The sequence below is a fragment of the Heptranchias perlo genome, chromosome 2 (assembly GCF_035084215.1).
Source record: "Heptranchias perlo isolate sHepPer1 chromosome 2, sHepPer1.hap1, whole genome shotgun sequence".
Taxonomy (NCBI): Eukaryota; Metazoa; Chordata; class Chondrichthyes; order Hexanchiformes; family Hexanchidae; genus Heptranchias; species Heptranchias perlo.
Window position 1 is genome coordinate 148,520,336 of NC_090326.1, and position 22,992 is coordinate 148,543,327.

Below are 22,992 nucleotides of genomic sequence, written 5' to 3' on the forward strand. Positions count from 1 at the left end.
GGGCTGGGACCAATATTCTTGACGGGAAGTTAACTCGTGCTGTGGGGGAGGGTTTAATCTAATTTGGCAGGGGGAGGGGAATCAAGACGTAGCAGAGAGGTGAGTCAAGCTGCATAGAAAATTAGCAGGGACAAACAGTAACAGAATAAAGAATAGTGTAGAGAGAGCAGGAATTAGATGGAGGAAAAAAGCAAAGCCGACTAGCATGGTGTTGGAATGCATGTCTGTTAATGTGAGGAGTGTTACAAATAAGGTTGATGAGCTGCTGGCACAAGTTGCCACATGGGGTTATGATATAGTTGCAACAATGGAGGCCTGGCTTAAACAAGGATAGGAATGGGAACTAAACATTCCTGGCTACAATGTACATAGGAGGGATAGGGAAGGAAAGAAGGAGGAAGGGGCAGGTGGCAATATTGATCAAGGATAATATTACAGTTCTATAGAGAGACGATATACTAGTGGGTTCAAAGACTGAATCTACTTGGTTAGTGTTAAGGAACAGAAAAGGAGCTGTTACATTACTGGTTGTTTACTAAAGACCCCCAAATAATGAGGAGATAGAGGAGCAAATCTGTAGGCAAATTTCAGAAAAATGTAAAACTAATAGAGCAGTAATTGTAGGGGACTTCAATTTTGCTAATGTAGGCTGGGGAAAAAAAAAGTGTAATGGGCAAGTAGGATGAAGGATTCCCAAAATGTGTATGGGGGAAACTTTCTTAATCAGTATGTTTTCTAGCCCAACGAGGAAGGAAGTAGTGCTGGATCTAGTTCTGGGAAATGAAGTAGGGCAAGTGGAGTGTGTTTCAGTGGGAGAACATCTGGGTGACGATGATCATAATATAATTAGGTTTAAAGTAGTTATGGGAAGGCACAAAGAAAAATCAACGGTGAAAATACCCAACTGGAAAAGAGCCAATTTCAGTGATTTGACAAGGGACTGGGAACAAAGATTGGCCAAGAAAACAATGAATGAGCAGTGGCAGGCCTTCAAGGTGGAGACAGTTTGGATACAAACCAAGCATATTCCCATAAGGAGGTAAGATAGGGATCCAAAGCTAGGGCTCCCTGGATGACAAAGGAAATAGAGGTTAAAATAAAGCAGAAAAGGGAGGTTTGTGACAAATGTCAGGTACAGAATACAGTAGAAAACCTGGCAGAGTATAGAGAGTGCACAGGGAAATTGAAAAAGGATTTAAGAAGGGCTAAGAGAGAATGAGAAAAGATTAGCAGGTAACATAAGAGGGAACCCAAAAATCTTTATAAACATATAAAAATTAAAAGGATAGTTAAAGGAATGATGAGGCCGATTAGTGACAGTGGAGGCAGAGGACATGACTGAGGTACTGAATGAGCCTGTCTTCACAAAAGAGGATAAGGTTAATGTCGCAGTAGAAGGAGGAGTAGCAATATTGGATAGGATAAAAATAGATAGAAAGGAGGTGCTAAATAGAATGGCATCACTCAAAGTTAATAAGTCACCCGGTCCAGATGGGATGCATCCTAGGTTGCTGAGGGAAGCAAGGGTAGAAGGAGCAGAAGCTCTGACCACAATCTTTCAATCCTCCTTGGATATGGGAGTGATGCCAGAGGACTGGAGGACTGCAAATGTTACACCCCTATTCAAAAAAGGAAAGAGGAATAAACCTGTTAACTACAGGCCAATTAGTCTAACGTCAGTGTGAGAAAACTTCTAGAGACCATTGTCAAGGACAAAATTAATTCTCATTTGGAGATGCATGGGTTAATAAGGGACAGCCAGCATGGATTTGTTAAAGGCAAATCGTGTCTGACTAACCTGATTAAGTTCTTTGATGAAGTATCAGAGAGGGTTGATGAAGGTAGTATAATAGATGTTGTATATATGGACTTTCAAAAGGCATTTGACAAAGTACCACATGACAGACTTATTCTGAAAATAGAAGAACATGGGATTAAAGGGACAGTGGTAACTTGGGTACGTAATTGGCTATGGGATAGAAGGCTGAGACTAGTGGTGACTGGATGTTTTTCTGACTGGACAGAAGTATGCAGTGGGGGTCCCCCAAGGATCTGTATTAGGACCATTGCTTGTCTTGTTGTATATAAATGACCTGGACTTGAGTAGAGAGTGTACAATTTCGAAGTTTGCGAATGATACTATTTACTACATTGTCAAGTTTTGTAAGGCTAGTAGCAGACTTCAAGAGGACATAGACAGACTAGTGAAATGGACAGACGCGTGGCAGATGCAATTTAATGCGGATAAGTGTGAAGTAATGCACTTTGGGAGGAACAACATGGAGAGACAGTATAATCTAAATGGTACTATTTTGAGGGGGTGCAAGAGCAGACTGACCTGGGGATGCATATTCACAAATCTTTGAAGGGACTAAATTGGACACTCTTTCAAAGAGCTGACACAGGCACAAAGGGCTGAAAGGCCTCCTTCTGTGCTGCAAGATTCTATGATCCTATTCTAAGACAATTAAAAAATACTTATGTAGTTAACTCCTTACAGCTGCATTTAAAGATTACTAGGCTCTTATGATGGCTTACTTGGTCTGGAACCAAGTCAAATAGATCTGTAAGGTTCCAGGTTTGATCATGTTTGCTAACTTAGCTGATCACAACCATTGCAGCAGTAGGACAGAAAAAAATAGCCTCAGTGCCCAGGGAAGGGGGAAAACACCCAATTTACTGTTCCAGATCACTATCCAGTGACCCCTTTTTAAAAGTGCAGTTGTGGCAGTATCAGGCAATGACAAATTGAGCATGGCTGTGATGGCTCATAATTGCATAGCATGTCAACACTCACACATGGAGAATATCTGCTTGCACAATGATTTTAGCTCTTTTGGAACCATATTCAGGAGCAGATGGAGAAAAACTGGGGTAAGATTAATAGTTTAGCATAAGTAGGAATACTAAGGAGATCAAAGAAAACCTGAGAGAACCCTCAGCAGTGTGGGACTGCGCCATACAGAACAGGACAGTTCAAAGTTCGATCCCTGGTCTGTATTGAGTTAGCTGATCTTAACCAGGGAGGTAAACAATGGCCTGAGTGTCTCCTGACTGGAGACAAAGGAAAGAAAAGGCAAACAGTCAGGCAGGGTCCCCACTCCTGATCACAATCTAGTGCACCTTGCTGGAACGTACACATGCATGGACAAGATACAGAAATCAAACACCCCCAGAATTCTGATACCAACAGCAATGACAGAGATAATTGAGGTAGCATCTCAATCTAAAAATCCATTGAGAACTAAAACAACAATGCACTTCTAAATATATGTAGTACAGCATTCTAGCACAATGAAGTAGTGGATACTCCAACATGTTGAGATCCAACACAAAAAACGTAATATAAGCAACAATGTTCCAATTGTACAGGTTACCTCCTTGAGTTTGTTCTCCAAAGAATTCATTGTCATGTATTGAAATAAGGGAATGGCTGAAGAGGGAGCTAAAGAGGTAAAAGAGAGGTATGATCCGATGGGAGTCCTCAAGTGACATTGGAGATCCTCGTGAGATCAGTTGAAGCAACGGTACCATAGACCTTAGATGCACAAAAAGACAAGATTAATAGTTCCATTTCAGTAAATGTCAAGTACTTTGCAGAATTCTACACACAAAACAATCCAAATCTACATGAAATAACGCAGGAGGTGTCGAGAAATAAATCTTCCTTAATTTAACCAAAGAAAAACATACAGATCAGAGTATGCATAAAAAAGTTTTCTTTGATTTGCAGTAAGAATAAAATATTTTCTTTAATTTCTACTAAAAAAAATGGGAGGTGAATTTCGTGCTCATCAAGATAGCAGATGATAAACGTGATTGTCTTTAGCAGGTATGGTAAAGATTACGGTATCAAGCTGGCAACTCAGTGATCTTGAGGACAAATCCCATCAGTTCTGATGAAAGATCTGAAACATTACCAGTTCTCTCCACAAATGGCAACTTACCCGCTGAGTGTTTACACCATTTTCCGGTTTTGTTTAAAATGCCACCATGGGAAGTTGTGAAATTTAATTCAATAAATCTAGCACCAAAAAATGATTAAGACCAAACTGGTTCACTAATATCCTTCAGGGGAGTCCACCACCCCTACCTAATCTGGCCTACATTACATGGCCTGGTAAGCCACTCAGTTGTAAAAATAATTATGGTAACTAGAAATGAGCAATAAATGTGACCTTCCCAACATCTGCCATATCCTGAAAATAACATTTTTAAAAAAGGACTTTGAACTTTTTGACAGTACTAAGTAATCCAAAGACAGATACGGTGTAAGCAGCTACAGAATGAGATTCCTTTCACTCTGCCCTACCAATGTGCCATGGCCATAACCTCAACCTCGGACAAGCGACGGCTACTATACAAAGTCTGAATTTTTCTGAAAATCACACTAGCCATTCTTGTGGCCGTTCTAAGAGACTGTCAAATTTAGAATCATATAATGGTTACAGCACGGAAGAAGGCCCATTCAACCCATCAAGTCCATACTGGCTCCAAGCAAGAGCAATCCAGCTGGTCCCACTCCCCCACCCTATCCCCATAGCCTTGCAAATTTTTCCCTTCAAGTAGTTATCCAATTCCCTTTTGAAGGCCACGATTGAACCTGCGTCCACCACCCCCTCAGGCAGTGCATTGCAAATCGTGACCGCTTGCTGTGTAAAAAAGTTTCTCCTCATGTCACCTTTGGTTCTTTTGCAAATCACCTTAAATCTATGCCCTCTGGTTCTTGACCCTTCCGCCAATGGGAACAATTTCTCTCTATCTACTCAGTCTAGACCCTTCATGATTTTGAATACCTCTATCAAATCTCCTCTCAACCTTCTTTGCTCCAAGGAGAACAACCCCAGCTTCTCCAGTCTATCCATGAAACTGAAGGCCCTCATCCCTGGAACCATTCTAGTAAATCTCTTCTGCACCCTCTCTAAGGCCTTCACATCCTTCCCAAAGTGCGGTGCCCAGAACTGGACACAATACTCCAGTTGTGGCTAAACCAGTGTTTTATAAAGGTTCATCATAGGCTCCTTGCTTTTGTACTCTATGCCTCTAATTATAAAGCCCAGGATCCTGTATGCTTTCTCAACCTGCCCTGCCACCTTCAACAATTTGTGCACATATACCCCAGATCTCTGTGCCTGCACCCCTTTTAGAATCGTACCCTTTAGTTTATATTGCCTCTCCTCGTTCTTCCTACCAAAATGTATCACTTTGTGTCAACTAGTAGCAAATTAATACCAATTTTGCACTACTTGTTTATGCCCACTAGGAACTGGATTGGCTCTGCTAAAACTCACTTCACATAGGACCCTGACTGCCAACAGTAACAGCAGACCTTTCTGCCCTGAGCATGGGTTAGTTTCAAACCCAAGTCCCTGCAACATATGAAACGTACCACACTAGACAGCTTTACCAAAAAACAAAAACTTTTGAGATTCTATTCTGCAATAATAATGAATGCTGCACAACCTCCTTAGTAGGAACATTCCATTTCATATAAAACACACTTCCTTCGGGTCGAATCCTTCGCACACCATAAAGTGATAGTACCAAATCACATTGCTGGGGGGGTGAGGGCAAATCAATAAAAGGGATAACCTCCTTTAGGATGGTTTGCATAATCATAGGTATGCCATGTGACCTTTCCCTCTCCTAAACACTATATAAAGGTGAAGCCTTTCCTTGGGCTTCGATTTGTTTTTCCCAGCACCATAGTTCCAATTGTTCGACTAAGGAAACACCACAGAACAGGCAATGAATTATTGCTCACTCAAACCTGCCCCTTAAGCAAATGCTCCCAGTATGAAGTTCCCATAAAGGGATTTACAGGTATATTATATAAATTAAAGACCACTCCTCTTCGGATTAAATAAGCGATAGCTATATCATTACCCTATGTATAAGGAACCCTTGAAAAAACTAACGACTTTTTTGCCCCCTCAAATAAACTGACCCATTTTTTTTTTAAAAAGCACAGAGCTGAAGAACTGGCTATTGACACTATCTTTCATAGAATCATAGAAAGTTACGGCACAGAAGGAAGCCGTTCGGCCCATCATGTCCATGCTGGCCAAAAACGAACTATCCAGCTTAATCCCACTTTCCAGCACTTGGTCCGTAGCCCAAAAGGTTAGGGCACTTCAAGTGCACGTCCAAGTACTTTTTAAATGCGTTACGGGTTTCTGCCTCCACCACCCTTTATGGCAGTAAGTTCCAGACCCCCACGCCCTCTGGGTGAAAAACATTTCTCCTCACCTCCCCTCTAATCCTTCTACCAATTACATCCGCTGGTCACTGATCCCTCTGCTAAGGGAAATCCACTCCATCTAGTCCAGTCATAATTTTATATACCTCAATTAAATCTCCCCTCAGCCTCCTTTGTTCTAAAGAAAACAACCCCAGCCTATCCAATCTTTTCTCAGAGCTAAAATTCTCCAGCCCTGGCAACATCCTCGTAAATCTCCTCTGTACCCTCTCTACTACAATCACATCTTTCCTGTAATGTGGTAACCAGAACTGTACGCAGTACTCAAGCTGTGGCATAACCAAAGTTTTATACAGTTCTAGCATAACCCCCTTGCTCTTATATTCTGCGCCTTGGCTAATAAAGGAAAGTATCCCGTATGCCTTTTCAACCATCTTATCTAACTGTCCTACTACCTTCAGGGATCTGTGGAAATGCACTCCAAGGCCCCTTTGTTCTTCTCATCGTCCCATTTATTGTGTATTCCCCTACCTTGTTTGCCCTCCCCAAATGCATTACCTCACACTTCTCTGGATTGAATTCCATTTGCCACTTTTCTGCCCACCTGACCAGTCCATTGATATCTTCCTGCATTCTACAGCTTTCCTCCTCACTATCAACTACACGGCCAATTTTTGTATCATCTGCAAACTTCTTGATCAAGCCCCCCACATTCAAGTCCAAATCATTAATATATAATCACAAGAAGCAAAGGGACCTAGTACTGAGCCTTGCGGAAACACCAGTCAACCATTACCCTTTGCTTCCTGCCACTCAGCCAATTTTGGATCCCATGAGCTTTTACTTTTTTTGAACAGTCTGCCACGTGGGACCTTGTCAAAAGCCTTGCTAAAATCCATGTACACTGCATCAAACACATTACCCTTATTGACCCACCTTGTTACCACCTCAAAAAATTCAATCAAGTTAGTCAAATATGACCTTCCCTTAACAAATCCATGCGGACTGTTCTTGATTACTCTGTGCCTTTCGAAATGACGATTTATGCTGTCCCTCAGAATTGAACCAACACGAGGGGAAAAAACCTACTTGACCGCGTCCTCATCAATCTACCTGTTACAGATGCATGTGTCCATGACAGTGTTGGTAGGAATGACCACCACACAGTCCTTGTGGAGACGAAATCCTGTCTTCACAATGAGGACACCATCCAACGTGTTGTGTGGCACTACCACCGTGCAAAATGGCATACATCCAGAAAAGATCTAACAGCTCAAAACTGGGCATCCATGAGGCGCTGTGGGCCATCAGCAGCAGATTTGTATTCCAGCACAATCTGTAACCTCATGGTCTAGCATTTTCCTTACTCTACCATTACCAACAAGCCAGGGGATCAACCCTGGTTCAATGAGGAGTGTAGAAGAGCATGCCAGGAGCAGCACCAGACGTACCAACCTGGTGAAGCTACAACACAGGAATACATGCATGCTAAACAGCGGAAGCAACATGCTATAGACAGAGCTAAGCGATTCCACAACCAACGGATCAGATCAAAGCTCTGCAGTCCTACGACATCCAGTCGTGAATGGTGGTGGACAATTAAACAACTAACGGGAGGAGGAGGCTCTGTGAACATCCCCATCCTCAATGATGGCAGAGTCCAGCACGTGTGTGCAAAAGACAAGGCTGAAGCGTTTGCAACCATCTTCAGCCAGAAGTGCAGAGTGGATGATCCATCTTGGCCTCCTCCCATATCCTCATCACAGAAGCCAGTTTTCAGTCTATTCGATTCACTCCACATGATATCAAGTAACGGCTGAGTGCACTGGATACAACAACGGCTATGGTCCCTGACAACATCCCGGCTGTAGTGCTGAAGACTTGTGTTCCAGAACTAGCCGTGCCTCTAGCCAAACTGTTCCAGTACAGCTACAACACTGGCATTTACCAGACAATGTGGAAAATAGCCCAGGTATGTCCTGTCCACAAAAAGCAGCATAAATCCAATCCGGCCAATTACCGCCCCAGTCTACTCTCAATCATCATCAAAGTGATGGAAGGTGTCGTCGACTGTGCTATCAAGCGGCACTTACTCACCAATGCTCAGTTTGGGTTCCGCCAGGACCACTCGGCTCCACACCTCATTACAGCCTTGGTCCAAACGTGGACAAAAGAGCTGAGGTGAGAGTGACTGCCCTTGACATCAAGGCAGCATTTGACCAAGTGTGGCACCAAGGAGCACTAGTAAAATTAAAGTCAATGGGAATCAGGGGGAAAACTCTCCTGTGGCTAAAGTCATACCTAGCACAAAGGAAGGTGGTAGTGGTTGTTGGAGGCTATTCATCTCAGCCCCAGGAGTTCCTCAGGTCAGTGTCCTTGGCCCAACCATCTTCAGCTGCTTCATCAAAAGGTCAGAAAAGGGGATGTTCGCTGATGATTGCACAGTGTTCAGTTCCATTTGCAACCCCTCAGATAATGAAGCAATCTGTGCCCGCGTGCAGCAAGACCTGGACAACATCCAGGCTTGGACTGTTCAGTGGCAAGTAACATCCGTACCAGACAAGTGCCAGGCAATGATCATCTCCCACAATCTAACCACCTCCCCTTGACATTCAACAGCATTACCATCGCCGAGTCCCCCACCATCAACATCCTGGGGATCACCAATGACCAGAAACTTAACTGGACCAACCACATAAATACTGTGGTTACAAGAGCAGGTCAAAGGCTGAGGATTCTGCGGCGAGTGACCCACCTCCTGACTCCCCAAAGTCTTTCCATCATCTACAGGGCACAAGTCAGGAGTGTGATGGAATACTCTTCACTTGCCTGGATGAGTGCAGCTCCAACAACACTCAAGAAGCTCAACACCATTCAGCACAAAGCAGCCCGCTTGATTGGTACCTCATCCACCACCCTAAACATTCACTCCCTTCACCACCGGCGCACTGTGGCTGCAGTGTGTACCATCTACAGGATGCACTGCAGCAACTCGCTAAGGCTTCTTCGACAGCACCTCCCAAACCAGTGACCTCTACCACCTAGAAGGACAAGGGCAGCAGGAGCATGGGAACACCATCACTTGCACGTTCCCCTCCAAGTCATACACTATCCCGACTTGAAAATATATCGCCGTTCCTTCATCGTCGCTGGGTCAAAATCTTGGAACTCCCTACCTAACAGCACTGTGGGAGAACCTTCACCACACGGACTGCACTGATTCAAGAAGGCAGCTCACCACCACCTTCTCAAGGGCAATAAATGCTGGCCTTGCCAGTGATGCTCACATCCCATGAACGAATAAAAAAAAAATTGATTTCAATAATTTGCCCACCATCGAGGTTAGAACGACTGTCCTATAATTACTCAGTCTATCTCTTTCTCCCTTTTTAAACAAAGATACAACGTTAGCAGTCCTCTAATCCTCTGGCACCACGCCTGTAGCCAGGGAGGATTGGAAAATGATGGTCAGAGCCTCTGCTATTTCCTCCCTTGCTTCTCAACAGCTTGGGAGACATTTCATCTGGGCCTGGCAATTTATCTACTTTCAAAGATGCTAATCCCCGTAATACTTCCTCTCTCACTATATTTATCCCATCCAATATTTCACACTCCTCCTCCTTAACTACAATGTCTGCATCGTCCCCTCTTTTGTGAAGACAGACGCAAAGTAGTCATTAAGAACCATACCCACATATTCCGCCTCCACACATAAGTTACCTTTTTGGTCTCTAATTGGCCCTACTCTTTCCTTGGTTATCCTCTTGCTCTACGTATTTATAGAACATGTTTGGGTTTTCCTTAGTCTTACTTGCTAGTATTTTTTTCATGCCATCTCTTTGCTTTCATAATTTTCTTTCATTTTACCCCTGCACTTTCTATGCTCCTCTGGGCTTTCTGAAATACTGAACTCTTGGTGTTTGACATAAGCTTCCCTTTTTTGCCAGGGGGCACTGGAGCATACAGGGTAAGATATGGCAAAAATTTCTACTTTCGTAGAATATACAGCAATAAAAAAGAATCCAATGATTACAAGCTAAATTTATGCACAATGTCATATGATTCAGAACAGTTAACAAGAGAATTTTTTAATGAATAAAATTACATGTTAATTAATAGGGCAGATTTCCCATTAAGAGTAGATGTGGTAATCTGGGAGTGTGCCAAGTTAATGAGTGGATGATTTAATAAGAATTCCTAAAATGGTTACCAATGATTCCGCTCCTGTAGATCTTGAGAGAATCACTCTTTTTCTCCCAGGTTTTTAATACGGTGAGAACGTAAAAGGTTTCTGTCCCATCAGTCTCAGATGGATTTAAGCCCAGACCTAAAATCTGAAAAGAGTGTTGTCTCACTGCCGTTCTGGCTCCTGGAACTGTTGCATTTCATAAGTATGGTAGTGATGAGTTATAAATTTCAGTTTAGATCATGTTTGGAATGGCGTTGAATACTTTAATGCAAAGGTCAATAAGAGTTACACAGATGCACCTTAGTAGCTATCCTAGTGAAAGCTAAGTAAAGGGTATAATGTTTGAATTTGTATTGTATGAGCAAAGTGACCTGTGCAGGGAAATCCTGCATCACCACACGGTGGACAAATTTCCAACAATCACCACGAACAGCTATGCTTCTGGAGTTTGTGATGACAACAAAGGCAATAAATAGTAAAAGCACAAAACAAAATTTGCAACGTGAAGAATTTTTGCCTCACACACCACTATATCAATTACACCCACTGAATACCTGACTGACATGCATTGATTTAACCTCGGTGAGGAGGAAGCTTTTAAAAACAATAATCCGCCACAAAATTACTTGTCACTTGGACAAGTGTGGATTAATATGGGAAAGCCAACATGGATTTGTTAAAGGCAAATCGTGTTTGATTAACTTGATTGAGTTTTTTGATGAGGTAATAGAGAGGGTTGATGAGGGCAATGCGGTTGATGTTATGTATATGGACTTCCAAAAGGCGTTTGATAAAGTGCCACATAATAGGCTTGTCAATAAAATTGAGGCCTACGGAATAAAAGTGGCAACAGCAACATGGATACGAAATTGGCTAAGTTTTTTTTTATTCGTTCATGGAATGTGGGCGTCGCTGGCGAGGCCGGCATTTATTGCCCATCCCCAATTGCCCTTGAGAGAGTTATAGCAAACAGAAGGTAGTGGTGAACGGCTGTTTTTCAGAATGGTGGAAGGTACGCAGTGGTGTTCCTCAGGGAAAGAGCGGAGGAGTGGGACTAGCTGGGCTGCTCTTGCAGAGAGCCGGCGCAGGTTTGATGGGCCGAATGGCCTCCTCCTCCTGTGCCGTAACCATTCTATGATTCTATAATAGCTATTCACTGTACTGCATTCACAGCATAATTGCCCTCTCAAACTTCTGATGTGTACAAATAAACAGAGATCAGCACAGCACTCAGACCATGAGCTGCAATAGCAAGTCAAGCGGAGGAGTCAAAATTGGTAAAATGTTGGTTAATGGATGATCGATTCTTCAGTCTAAAAAAAGTCACTGGGACAAAAACAATGTATGGTCTTTTATGAAATTAACACGTTCTCATCACATAAAAACCTGGGGGAAAAAAAATTACAGGATATTATCAGTTAGAAAAATGGGAACTACTGTCGAGGTGATGAGCAATCCTTTTAAGTATGATTAACAGAAACTCACAAATCTGGCCAGTGGCATTACTCCACTACCTCAGGAACTCAGTGTGACAGAAATAGTTAACCAGTTTAGGAAGACTAAGCTCTTTTGAGTCAACGAGGAAATAGCAGAGATATATTTGCACTGTGAAAAAATGCCATCGTCACAATTCAGAAGTAAAGAAACAACTGTCAGTACTGACTGTTTTCTTCAATCATCCAGTGATGGTAGCCAAAACCAGACATTTTGACCGGTCATATTTTCAAACATAATGAACTGGCTAAGTGTTGCGTCATTAAAAAATGTCACAATTAAACTAATTTCCATGGCTTTGCAGATAAATCAACCACCTAGTGTGCTATGAAGCCACCAGGTAAGGCCTAGGCTCTATCTCTTGTTTTTGCTGAGCTGGAAGATCTAATGTTGTTACTAATTAAATAATAGATGCTAAAATTGATTTCTGTGTCCCCAGCTTCCTGCACCTGATTGCTAGCGGATGGGATCAGGCACAGCTGTAATGACCTCCAGTACTGAATACTCTGCCCACTTTAAATGACTAAGCAAACACATGCAGAATGTCAATTTGAGTGAGGTACTGTATGGCAGGCAGCAACCTTTGAGTCACTGTGCTGCAGGTGGCTAGGCTAAAACTGGATTCCAACAAACAATCTGGCTGATTCAAAGACCTCACCCCTGTGCAGACGATCTTCTGTACACACACCAATGATGTACTAAGACTGTGGCTATACCATTGCCAAGTTTGTAGAGTTTCTGCACTGGAACAAGCCATAATGGTACGGTCGGACCAGATGTAATGTGAATAGGTCAATTGTTTAAGCAGGGTTAAATGTGAAGGTGCTGTGGGTTGAAGAAAGATTCGCCACCACAAATGCTTTGTGAATATTCTGGATGTTGACATCAAAGAGGAGTATATAGATTACTGCCTTTCATATCATCTCAAACAGCTTTAATAATAAATTCTTATTCCTGTATAGAAGTACAGATCTCTCCATGACCTCAGCCCTCCCTATCTTTAACCTTCAAGATCTCTGTGCTCCTCCAATTCTGGCCTCTTGCACATCCCTGATTTCCATCGCTGCACCATTGATGGCTGTGCTTTCAGCTGCCCAGGCCTTAAGTTCTGGAATTCCCTTCCAAAACCTTTCTGGCCATCTACCTCGCTCTCCTCCTTTAAGAAGCTCCTTGAAACGTATCTCTTCTGTCCTAATATATCTTCATGTAGCTCAGTGTCAAACTTTTGTTTGATAACGCTCCTGTTATAACGCCTTGGGATGTTTTACTTCTTTAAAGGCGCTACATAAATGCAAGTTGTTGTCGTCTATAACCTCTAGTCAGTCTCCTGGAAATAATTTCCTCAACTTCATCTCATGAATAAAAACCCACTAAGACCTTTGGGTCTTGAATGTTCTAACAGTAGGTTTTTGACCCAGAGTAATAGTATTTGGACCTATTGTCTAAGGGAGCTCTCTTTATGGCTTAAGAAAGCTGAAACCTCTCTTGCCTCCTAAACCAAAATTCTCTTCACCTGAGCACTGAACAGCATTGCTAATGCATGCCACTTGCTGGTGGATGAACCTAATTCCATGCACTTAGTAAGCTGGAATTCTCATTTTTAAGTTAAGTCTGGGCACATACTTAGAGATTTCTGAATTCTTTCTTCAGGGGGTACAGAGCTCTGGCACCTTCACCTTGACATCATCAATGGTGGAGCTTCCACATAAATGTAATGTGGGACATTCAGAGGACATGAAAGGTGGTTTGCAAATGCAGGTTTTTTCATTCTTTACACCGTACATTGCAAAAAATTGCTGAGACACTTAGTCCCAAGCTGCACAACATGCTCCATGGCTGGCTACTACCAATAATCAGACCACAAAGGCAGCACAAACAATATGATAACACACTATCAACTTGATGTAGTAATTAGCAGCCCCGAGACATGGATATGGATAGTTAGCGTGCCAAAGCAACTTTGGTTGCTACGAAACATGGGCTGTATCCAAGGCCATATAGGTTGCAAGAATCCACACAATACTACATCCGGCACTATGATCAACCTGACTCTAATGATATTGATTGCTCAAAGCAGGAAACCTGAAAAACACCAAACTCAACGTAAATTTAGATGTACTTGTGATCAGATTACATGAAATACACAGACATTTGTGATATTAAAGTTAATTCCAATCAAACTATAAATCACTTCAGTGACGTTTGCCTGATCATCAGGCTTCACTTTATTTTACACTTAAACCTAAAGGCCAAATTTACGGATATGGTAGCGTAGAGGTTATGTTATTGGACTAGTAACCCATAGGCCTAGACTAATAATCCAGAGAATGAGAGTTCAAATCCCACCAATGCAAATTTAGAATTTGAATTCAGTTTTAGTATCAGTAAAAGTGACCATGAACCTGAGAAGATTGTCAGAAAAATCCAACTGGTTCACTAATATCTTTTAAGGAAGGAAACTTGCCGTTCTTAACTGGTCTGGCCTATATTTGACTGGTCCCACACCAATGTAGATGACTCTTAACTGCCCTTTGAAGGGAGCAACTCAGTTGTACAGGGCAACTAGGGATGGGCAATAAATGCCAGCAACGTCCACATCCAGTGAACGCATTAAAAAAATTACACAAAAAACCTCAGCTATCCAGTCTACAAGTTGCACCTCAGCCAGGTTTTGTGTCGTACAATTGCTCCCCTAAATTTAGACATCAGATTTTATGATAGGTGGTTGCAATAGAACAGCAAATGTACAAAGGACATTCAACTTTTAAGAGGTGCAACATTGTAGGGAAGTGCAGATATAATCAGACTAAAATGGATAAAATAAAAAGGAATGTAAAATTCATTTTCTTTTATAAACTACAAGTCAACTCAGTACACTGCATATTTGCACAAGTAAATCCTTAAAAAGGTGAAATTTCCTCTCATGAAATATTAGAATAAATTTTCTGTATTCACACTCCCAGCATGAAGTTTTGCTTGCTGGGAGCACATCAGGAAGTTGGTCACAGGGGTCAATGGACGATTTTCCTTTTGGGTGAAGCTTCACACAGAAACAATCCATAAAATTTACACAAGAACAAATAAAATAGGCAATTAAAAAAAACTTAAGGAAATAGGTATTTATGACAACAAATTAGCCCTTCATCCCATTTTTAAAAGAAATATATGGTCATCTTGTGTGGTGATTAAAAGGGAGAGAGAGAGAGAGAGAGAAAATTCTGGTGGAGGAGTCCAGAACAAGGGTCCTTAAAATTAGAGCTAGGCTGTTCAGGGGGTGATGTCAGGAAGCACTTCACACAAAGGATAGTGGAAATCTGGAACTCTCCCTCAAAAAGCTGTTGAGGTCAAGTCAATTGAAAACTGAGATGGATAGATTTTTGTTAGGTAAGGGTATTTAAGGGGTATGGAGCAACGACAGGTAAATGCAGTTGAGGTACAGATCAGCCACGATCTAATTGAAAGGTGGGACAGGCTCGAGGGGCTGAAAGGCCTACTCCTTTTCCTATACAACATAAGTGCTTATCAGCATGACTAGTAACAGTAAATGTTTAGCAATGTAGAGTGCTGGACATGCATATCTATGTTCTTACCCTGTGATCATTTTTGTTGTTACAGACGTGATCAAATTCCAAAGATGTCGCAGGAATCTTGCATTGAAAGCCAAACTATACAGAAGTCTGAAAGAAACAATAAAGATTTTAAGAAACATCTGCAATTTGAAGAAAAAGTTCTTATCCAATTTCTAAATTTAAAAATCTTTGTCCAGCATACAATAAACTCGATCCTATGCTATACATGATAACTTACTAGTGCAAATCATCATTCTGGCAACAAAAACAGTAAAGTAGGATACTCAAAAACATAAACTGCAACGAATCAAAAAGGAAAGGGGTAAATAAAAATTTGAGAAGCAAAAGTATTTGTTTGTATAAAGTTTAATTTTGAGACTTCATGATGGGGATGAAAGGGAAGAAGTTAATAATCCATCATCTGTGAAGCACTTTGGGACATGCTGAGGACATGAAAAGCATTACTTTCTTTCTTTGGCCCTCTTTACTTCCCTGACCGTACAACTACAAATTGCTGGAAGTATTAGTTTTGCAAGTGTATCGTTTTCACTGGACCAAATCATACATTTCAGACAACAAACTTCAGAACCTCCTTATTACCTTTCTCATTCCATTTTTATGAGTCATTGACAACACATTTTGCTGCTCAATAAAGTATTGGAAAATTCACAACCCAGTTTGCACTTTGGTTTAAAACAATCACACATTTCAGTTCTTCTCTCTCCCCTCAATGATCTGCATAATTGGAGTGACTTGGCGAAGTACAAAGACGTTCTTTGGAAAGCAGCTGGCTTTGTAGCACTTTAAAGCATTCAATGGGTGGAGGGAAAGAAAGGTTTTTTGTGTGTGTTCAATTACTTACCTGTAAACAATCCTAGATCTGCAGGAATTTCTCAACTTGGTTTATAAGGTGATAAATTCCTTTGTGCACAGAGATAGATTAAACAAATCATTAAGACTTATTTAAATTGGCAAAAGCATGAATTTCATTCCTAGGATTAAAGAAATCCCAGTTTCTTACATGGAATCTAATTCAAATTAACAAAAATACAACTTGTTACCAGTGCACATAATGCAGAAAAGGTCATGCAATTTGAGGATGCTTAAGGCCAAATGATATTATAGATTGGATCTTAGGAGAGTGGTGTTCTCCTGAAGTCACAATGTTCATTTCCCTCTGAACCAGTGCAAAGTGCACTCTAGAGGGTTGTGCATGACAGATTGGTCACATCACATACACAATATAATTGTGTCACGATGTCATCTACTAATATGTGAAACGTCCCAGGTCCAAGCTTTCTTCAGCACGTTATTGACCATATACTTGATGAAGTCATTACGTAATGGAGTTGTTGTGAAGGTTCTTCAAGGTGAAGCTGGTCTTGGCCAGCAGCAAATCTCCATGTAAAGGAAAATTGGGCGGGGTGTAAAACGGGCTGCTGATTTTATCGCCCATTTTGCTCTACTGCCCAAGACCAATTTCACGTCCTTTTAAATGCTACCACTCGTTCAGCTTATTTATAGCCATAACCAGATTGGCAGCAGGCATTAATTTTCAGTTTTAAAAAAACTTTTTCCCTAATCGCCAATCTAACAAAATGAGAGTATTTTATAGTTCACGTGGTGAGTGCTGTGGGAGACGTGGGTAATGGGAGTCAGCAGCCGAAGATCAATATACAAACAGCTTTAATTTAACACTCGAATAATAAAAATGTGCGAAGGACAACAGATAGGGCATTGATGGGTGCCATTCATTAGAACTGTTCTCATGCGCATCTATCAGGAGGCATTCTTTTGTCTCTTGACCTTTGTTAATGGATATCACTTTCACACCTTTCTTTGAAAGGGACTTGAGATGAACACAGGACATGTGCCTGCAAATTAACACGTCTAATATAATAGGCATTATAAAAAAAAGTCCTGAAAAGGTCAATTAATTTCATAAACATCTTGATTTCCCAGTATTGCTTCAACACAAAACATTAGATGCAGCTGATTTTAAGGAGAAGCTAGATAAACACGAGGAAAAAAGGAATAGAAGGATTTGCTGATCAGGTTAGATGAAGTACGGAGGAAAGAGGCTCGCGTGGAGCATAAACCTGTTGGGCCAAATGGCCTGTTTCTGTGCTGTATAATCTATGTGATTCTATGTAATACAGATTTTAAAAATCACTTTGTCCATAAAAATTTGAGTTATCCAGTAATTTGAATTAAACAATTGCACAGTAGCCCCTTTAAGGACTATTTGAATTATCCAGTAATTCAAGTTAAGCAACTTTGAATTAAGAGTGGACTGTGAACCTAATTTTAAAATACTAAAAAGATTAAAAATAATTGTCTTTATCCCCCTTTATTTGTATTTTGTTGGCTCTCTATCAATTTATTTTTAAAATATTACATTGCTACTTTTCTCAGTTTTTCTATCTCCTCTCCTGCTTCTCTCTCATCTCTTGGCTCTCTCTCGTCTTTTCTCCTCTTCTTTGTCTCTCTTCAGTGTGCGCGCGCACTTTATTTCCTGGTGCTCTTCTACTGATGTCGGTTTTCCTTTTTCATTTCAACCCAGATCATCAAGTGTGGCAGATCTTCAGTGAGAAAAGAGATCCAGGCCGGATCCCAGGCTGGTGTAATATGGCTGGTCATCAGTGCATGGAGGGATCCAGCCAAGGGCCCAGGCTGGTGGGGCATCCCTCCGGCCAGTGATCCAAGTGGGACCACAGCCCAATTTTTGGGTCAAGAGGTGAGGAGGCATCTGGCCAGGGATGCAGGCCGGTATCAGAGAGAAAGTAAAACACTGTGGTGGGTGCAAAGCACTACCGAGCTTGGGGAGGGCTGAAAGGCAAGTATGATGGGAAGTGCACATACCATACAACTTACATTTTTGTCTGATTATACCTCTGTGAAATGCCTTGGAACATTCTTCTACGTTAACCGCACTATATAAATGCAAGTTGTCATTGTTCAAACTAACACCTAGGTGTGATGGAAATCGTTGCGACAAATTGCAACACAGGAAGGAAAAAATATATCACCATTTACTTGTGTAAAATTAACAATCTGAGTATGTTTTTCAATTATAATAGACTTAGCCTCTACAGAATAAACTGTGTGCAGATCTGCTATATTGAAAATAAAGCAATGTGTCTACTGGATTTTTTTTTTAAAAAGCAAGTGAGTTGTAAAGTCTGAGGTGTGCGTGGGACCACGAGCAAAGGAAGGGTGTGGGTAATGCAGTCGAGAGCTGGTGAAGAGAGTGGTGTTATGGAGTCTTAGCAGAAGGCCAAAACAGGAGAGTTAGGGCCTCATGTCAAGAGGGAAAATGGAGGTTACATAAGACTGAGACTGGATTAAGCCAAACCTGTATTTTTGTTGCAATATGATTGAAGAAATGTTTTTTGGTGATTGTGCAGATTTTTTTTTGTGGAATGTGATTGGGGACAAGGTTTTTTGCAACATGATTGATGAATAACAAAAATAGAAAACAATTTTAAAATAACCAATTAGAGAAGAGTAAAACGCAGAGACAAACACTTAATGAATGGGGAAGAAAAAACTTGAGCAATGGCCCTTGGGTATCAAACCTAAGTGCCACTCTATATGAAGGAAACCATTTGCTTTCCCTCTCCCTACCTCAGGAGTACCCACGGTCAAATTCAATGCCTCTATCATCACAGACCACCAACAACAAACTGCATTTATATAACGCCTCTAACACAGTAAAACGTCCAAAGGCTCTTCACAGAAGCATTATCAAACAAAATTTGACAGAGCCACATAAGGAGATATTAGGGCTGGTGAAAGAGGTAGGGGAGAGAAAGGTAGAGAGGCGGAGAGGTTTAGGAAGGGAATTCCAGAGCTTAAGGCCTAGGCAGCTGAAGGCATGGCTGCCAATGATGGTGCGATTAAAATCAGGGACACGCAACAGGAAAAAATTGGAGGAGTGCAGAGATCTCAAGAGGGCTGGAGGAGGTTACAGAGATAGGGAGGGCCGAGGCTATGGACGGATTTGAAAACTAGGATGAGAATTTTAAAGTCGAGGCATTGCTGGACCAGGAGCCAATGTAGGTCAGTGAGCAAAGGGGTGATTGGTGAACGGGACTTGGCGCGAGTTAGGATCTAACCTGGAATATCGCTGGTCAGAATGGCTCAGTACCACATCAGGCAGTGTATTTGCTCACTGAGCTTTTGTTCACACCAGTTGAAGTTGATTGGCAGCTTCATCCAAATGCATATATTAAAATAATGAAATTTCAGCAACAGACACAGCAATAGCGTAACTTATCAAAAAGGTCTCTCTGAATAAAACTGTATATGGGAGTGGAACTATTTTTTTTAAATACGCATCAGTTTTACACGATACTTTTTTGGCTTCCAAATTAAATTAAAAGGAGCAAATATAACCCACTTTCCCTATCTCATTTACTGATGAACAAAAAATTCCCAGTAATCAATTAAATCAGTTACATCGAGTCAACAGCACAGAAAAAGGCCATTCGGTCCAACTGGTCTATGCCGGTATTCATACTCCACACGAGCCTCCTCCCTCCCTACCTCACTTATCCCCATCAGCGTACCCTGCTATTCCTTTCTCCCTCGTGTGCTTATCTAGCTTCCCCTTAAATGCATGTATGCTATTTGCCTCAACTACTCCTTGTGGTAGCATGTTCCACATTCTTACCACTCTTTGGGTGAAGAAGTTTCTCCTGAATTCCCTGTTGTATTTATTAGTGACTATCTTATATTTATGACCTCTAGTTTTGGACTCCCCCACAAGTGGAAACATTTTCTCTCTGTCTACCGTATCAAACCCTTTCCTTATCTTGAAGGCCTCTATCAGATCACCCCTCAGCTTTCCCTTTTCTAGAGAAAAAAGTCCCAGCCAGTTCAGCCTTTCCTGATAAGTATATCCTCTCAGTTCTGGTATCATCCTTGTGAATCTTTTTTTGCACCTTCTCTAATGCCTCTATATCCTTTTAATAATAGAGACCAGAACAGTGCACAGTACTCCAAGTGTGGTATAACCAAGGTTCTATACAGGTTTAACATAACTTCTCTGCGTTTCAATTCTATCCCTCTAGAAATGAATCCCAGTGCTTGGTTTGCCTTTTTTATGGCCTTATTAACTTGCGTTGCTACTTTTAGCGATTTGTGCATCTGTACCAGAGATCCTTTAGCTCCTCCACCCCATTTAATCTATTATCCAAGCAGTATGTGGCCTCCTTATTCTTCCTAACAAAATGCACCACCTCACACTTACCTATATTGAAATTCATTGCCAATTACACAAACCACTCTGCAAGTTTACTAATGTCTTCTTGCATTTTGATGTATTCTTCCTTTGTATTACAACTTGGTGTTGTCCGCAAATTTTGAAATTGTACTTCCGATTCCAAATCGTTAATGTAAATTGTGAACAACAGTTGTCAACACCAATCCCTGTGGAACACCACCTCCCAACTTTTGCCAGTCTGAATAGCTAACTTTAACCCCTGTTTTCTGTTTTGTGGCCAGCTTGCTATCCATTCTGATGCCTGTCCTCGGACTCCACATGCTCTGAACCTTAGTCATGAGTCTCGTCTTATTGAAGGCCTTCTGAAAGTCCAAATATACTACATCTACTGCATTACCCTTGTCTACTCTTTATTACTTCTTCAAAGAATTCAATAAGGTTGGTCAAGCATGGCTTTCCCTTCTGAAATCCGTGCCGACTATTATATTCTCATTTTCTAGATGTTTTTCTATTGCACATGAGTAAAGATTCCATTTTCTTTCCTACCACTGACGTTAAGCTAATCGGTCTATAGTTCCCTGGACTGTTCTATCTCCTTTTTTAAATGTAGGAACAAAATTAGTTGTCCTCCAGTCCTCTGGCACTTCTCCCTTTTTCAATGAATTTTTATATAAATATAATGTAATATAGTGTCTCTGCTGGCTCTTCCCTAACTTCTTTTAATAAGTGCGGATGCAATCCATCTGGACCAGAGGTTTTATCTTCTCTAAGTTTGATTAGTTTATCAATTATCTCCCCCACCGCTTTCTGTCTTAAATGTCTTTTTTTCTTTTTTGATCTCTTCCCTGATTCCACCGCTGCCAACAGATTTTTAAAAAATAAATCCAAAAGGGAATTCAGGAGAAACTTCTTTACCTGGAGAGTGGTTAGAATGTGGAACTCGCTATCACAAGGAGTAGTTGAGGTGACTAGCATAGATGCATTTAAGGGGAAGCTAGATAAACACGAGGGGGAAAGGAATAGAAGGATCTGCTGATAAGGTTAGTTGAAGTTTTTTTTAAAAATTCGTTCATGGGATGTGGGCCAGCATTTATTGCCCATCCCTAATTGCCCTTGAGAAGGTGGTGGTGAGCCGCCTTCTTGAACCGCTGCAGTCCGTGTGGTGACAGTTCTCCCACAGTGCTGTTAGGAAGGGAGTTCCAGGATTTTGACCCAGCAACAATGAAGGAACGGCGATATATTTCCAAGTCGGGATGTTGTGTGACTTGGAGGGGAACGTGCAGGTGGTGGTATTCCCACGTACCTGCTACCCTTGTCCTTCTAGATCGTAGAGGTCGTGGGTTTGGGAGGTGCTGTCGAAGATGATACACATTGCAGCCACTGTGCGCCGGTGAAGGGAGTGAATGTTTAGGGTGGTGGATGGGGTGCCAATCAAGCGGGCTGCTTTGTCCTGGATGGTGTCGAGCTTCCTGAGTGTTGTTGGAGTTGCACTCATCCAGCCAAGTGGAGAGTATTCAATCACATTCCTGACTTGTGCATTGTAGATGGTGGAAAGGCTCTGGGGAGTCAGGAGGTGAGTCACTCGCTGCAGAATACCCAGCCTCTGACCTGCTCTTGTAGCCACAGTATTTATATGGCTGGTCCAGTTAAGTTTCTGGTCAATGGTGACCCCCAGGATGTTGATGGTGGGGGACTCGGCGACGGTAATGCCGTTGAATGTCAAGGGGAGGTGGTTAGACTCTCTCTTGTTGGAGATGGTCATTGCCTGGCACGAATGTTACTTGCCATTTGTCAGCCCAAGCCTGGATGTTGTCCAGGTCTTGCTGCATGCGGGCACGGACTGCTTCATTATCTGAGGAGATGGAGGAGGCTCATGTGGAGCATAATCACTGGCATGGACCTGTTGGGCCAAATGGCCTGTTTCTGTGCTGTACATTCTATGTAATTCTAATGTCATGCCTACCTTGTTAGTCTCCTTGGTAAATACTTAGGCAAAGTAACTATTCAATATTTCTGCCATTTCACTGTCATTACCTGTGGGTTTATCTTGTGCATCCCTATCCCTATCTGGATTTTTCAATTTAAAAAAATTAACCCACTGACATCTTTTTAAAAAAAAAACTCATTGTAGATGCTATGTAATTCTATAAGAGTTAACTAAACTGGGAGGAAGCTCATGTGGAGTATCAGCCATGATCTAATTGAATGGCAGAACAGGCTAGAGGGGCAGAATGGACTACTCCTGTTCCTATGTATTGACTAGTTGGGCCAAATGGCCCGTTTCTGTACTGTAACTTGATCCATTGTTAATATA

General features: G+C 41.6%; 1 protein-coding gene across 2 annotated transcripts in view; it reads right to left on the reverse strand.

Annotated features, from left to right (window-relative positions):
• ube3c (ubiquitin protein ligase E3C) overlaps positions 1–22,992 on the reverse strand; it is a 199,220-nt gene that overhangs the window by 106,096 nt on the left and 70,132 nt on the right. For both annotated transcript variants that reach the window (XM_068008212.1, XM_068008216.1), the window contains exons 12-13: positions 15,473–15,559; positions 3,378–3,538 (exon numbers count right to left, since the gene is read on the reverse strand). In XM_068008212.1, coding sequence (XP_067864313.1) covers positions 3,378–3,538; positions 15,473–15,559 — 248 coding nt within the window. The remainder of the gene's footprint in view (positions 1–3,377; positions 3,539–15,472; positions 15,560–22,992) is intronic.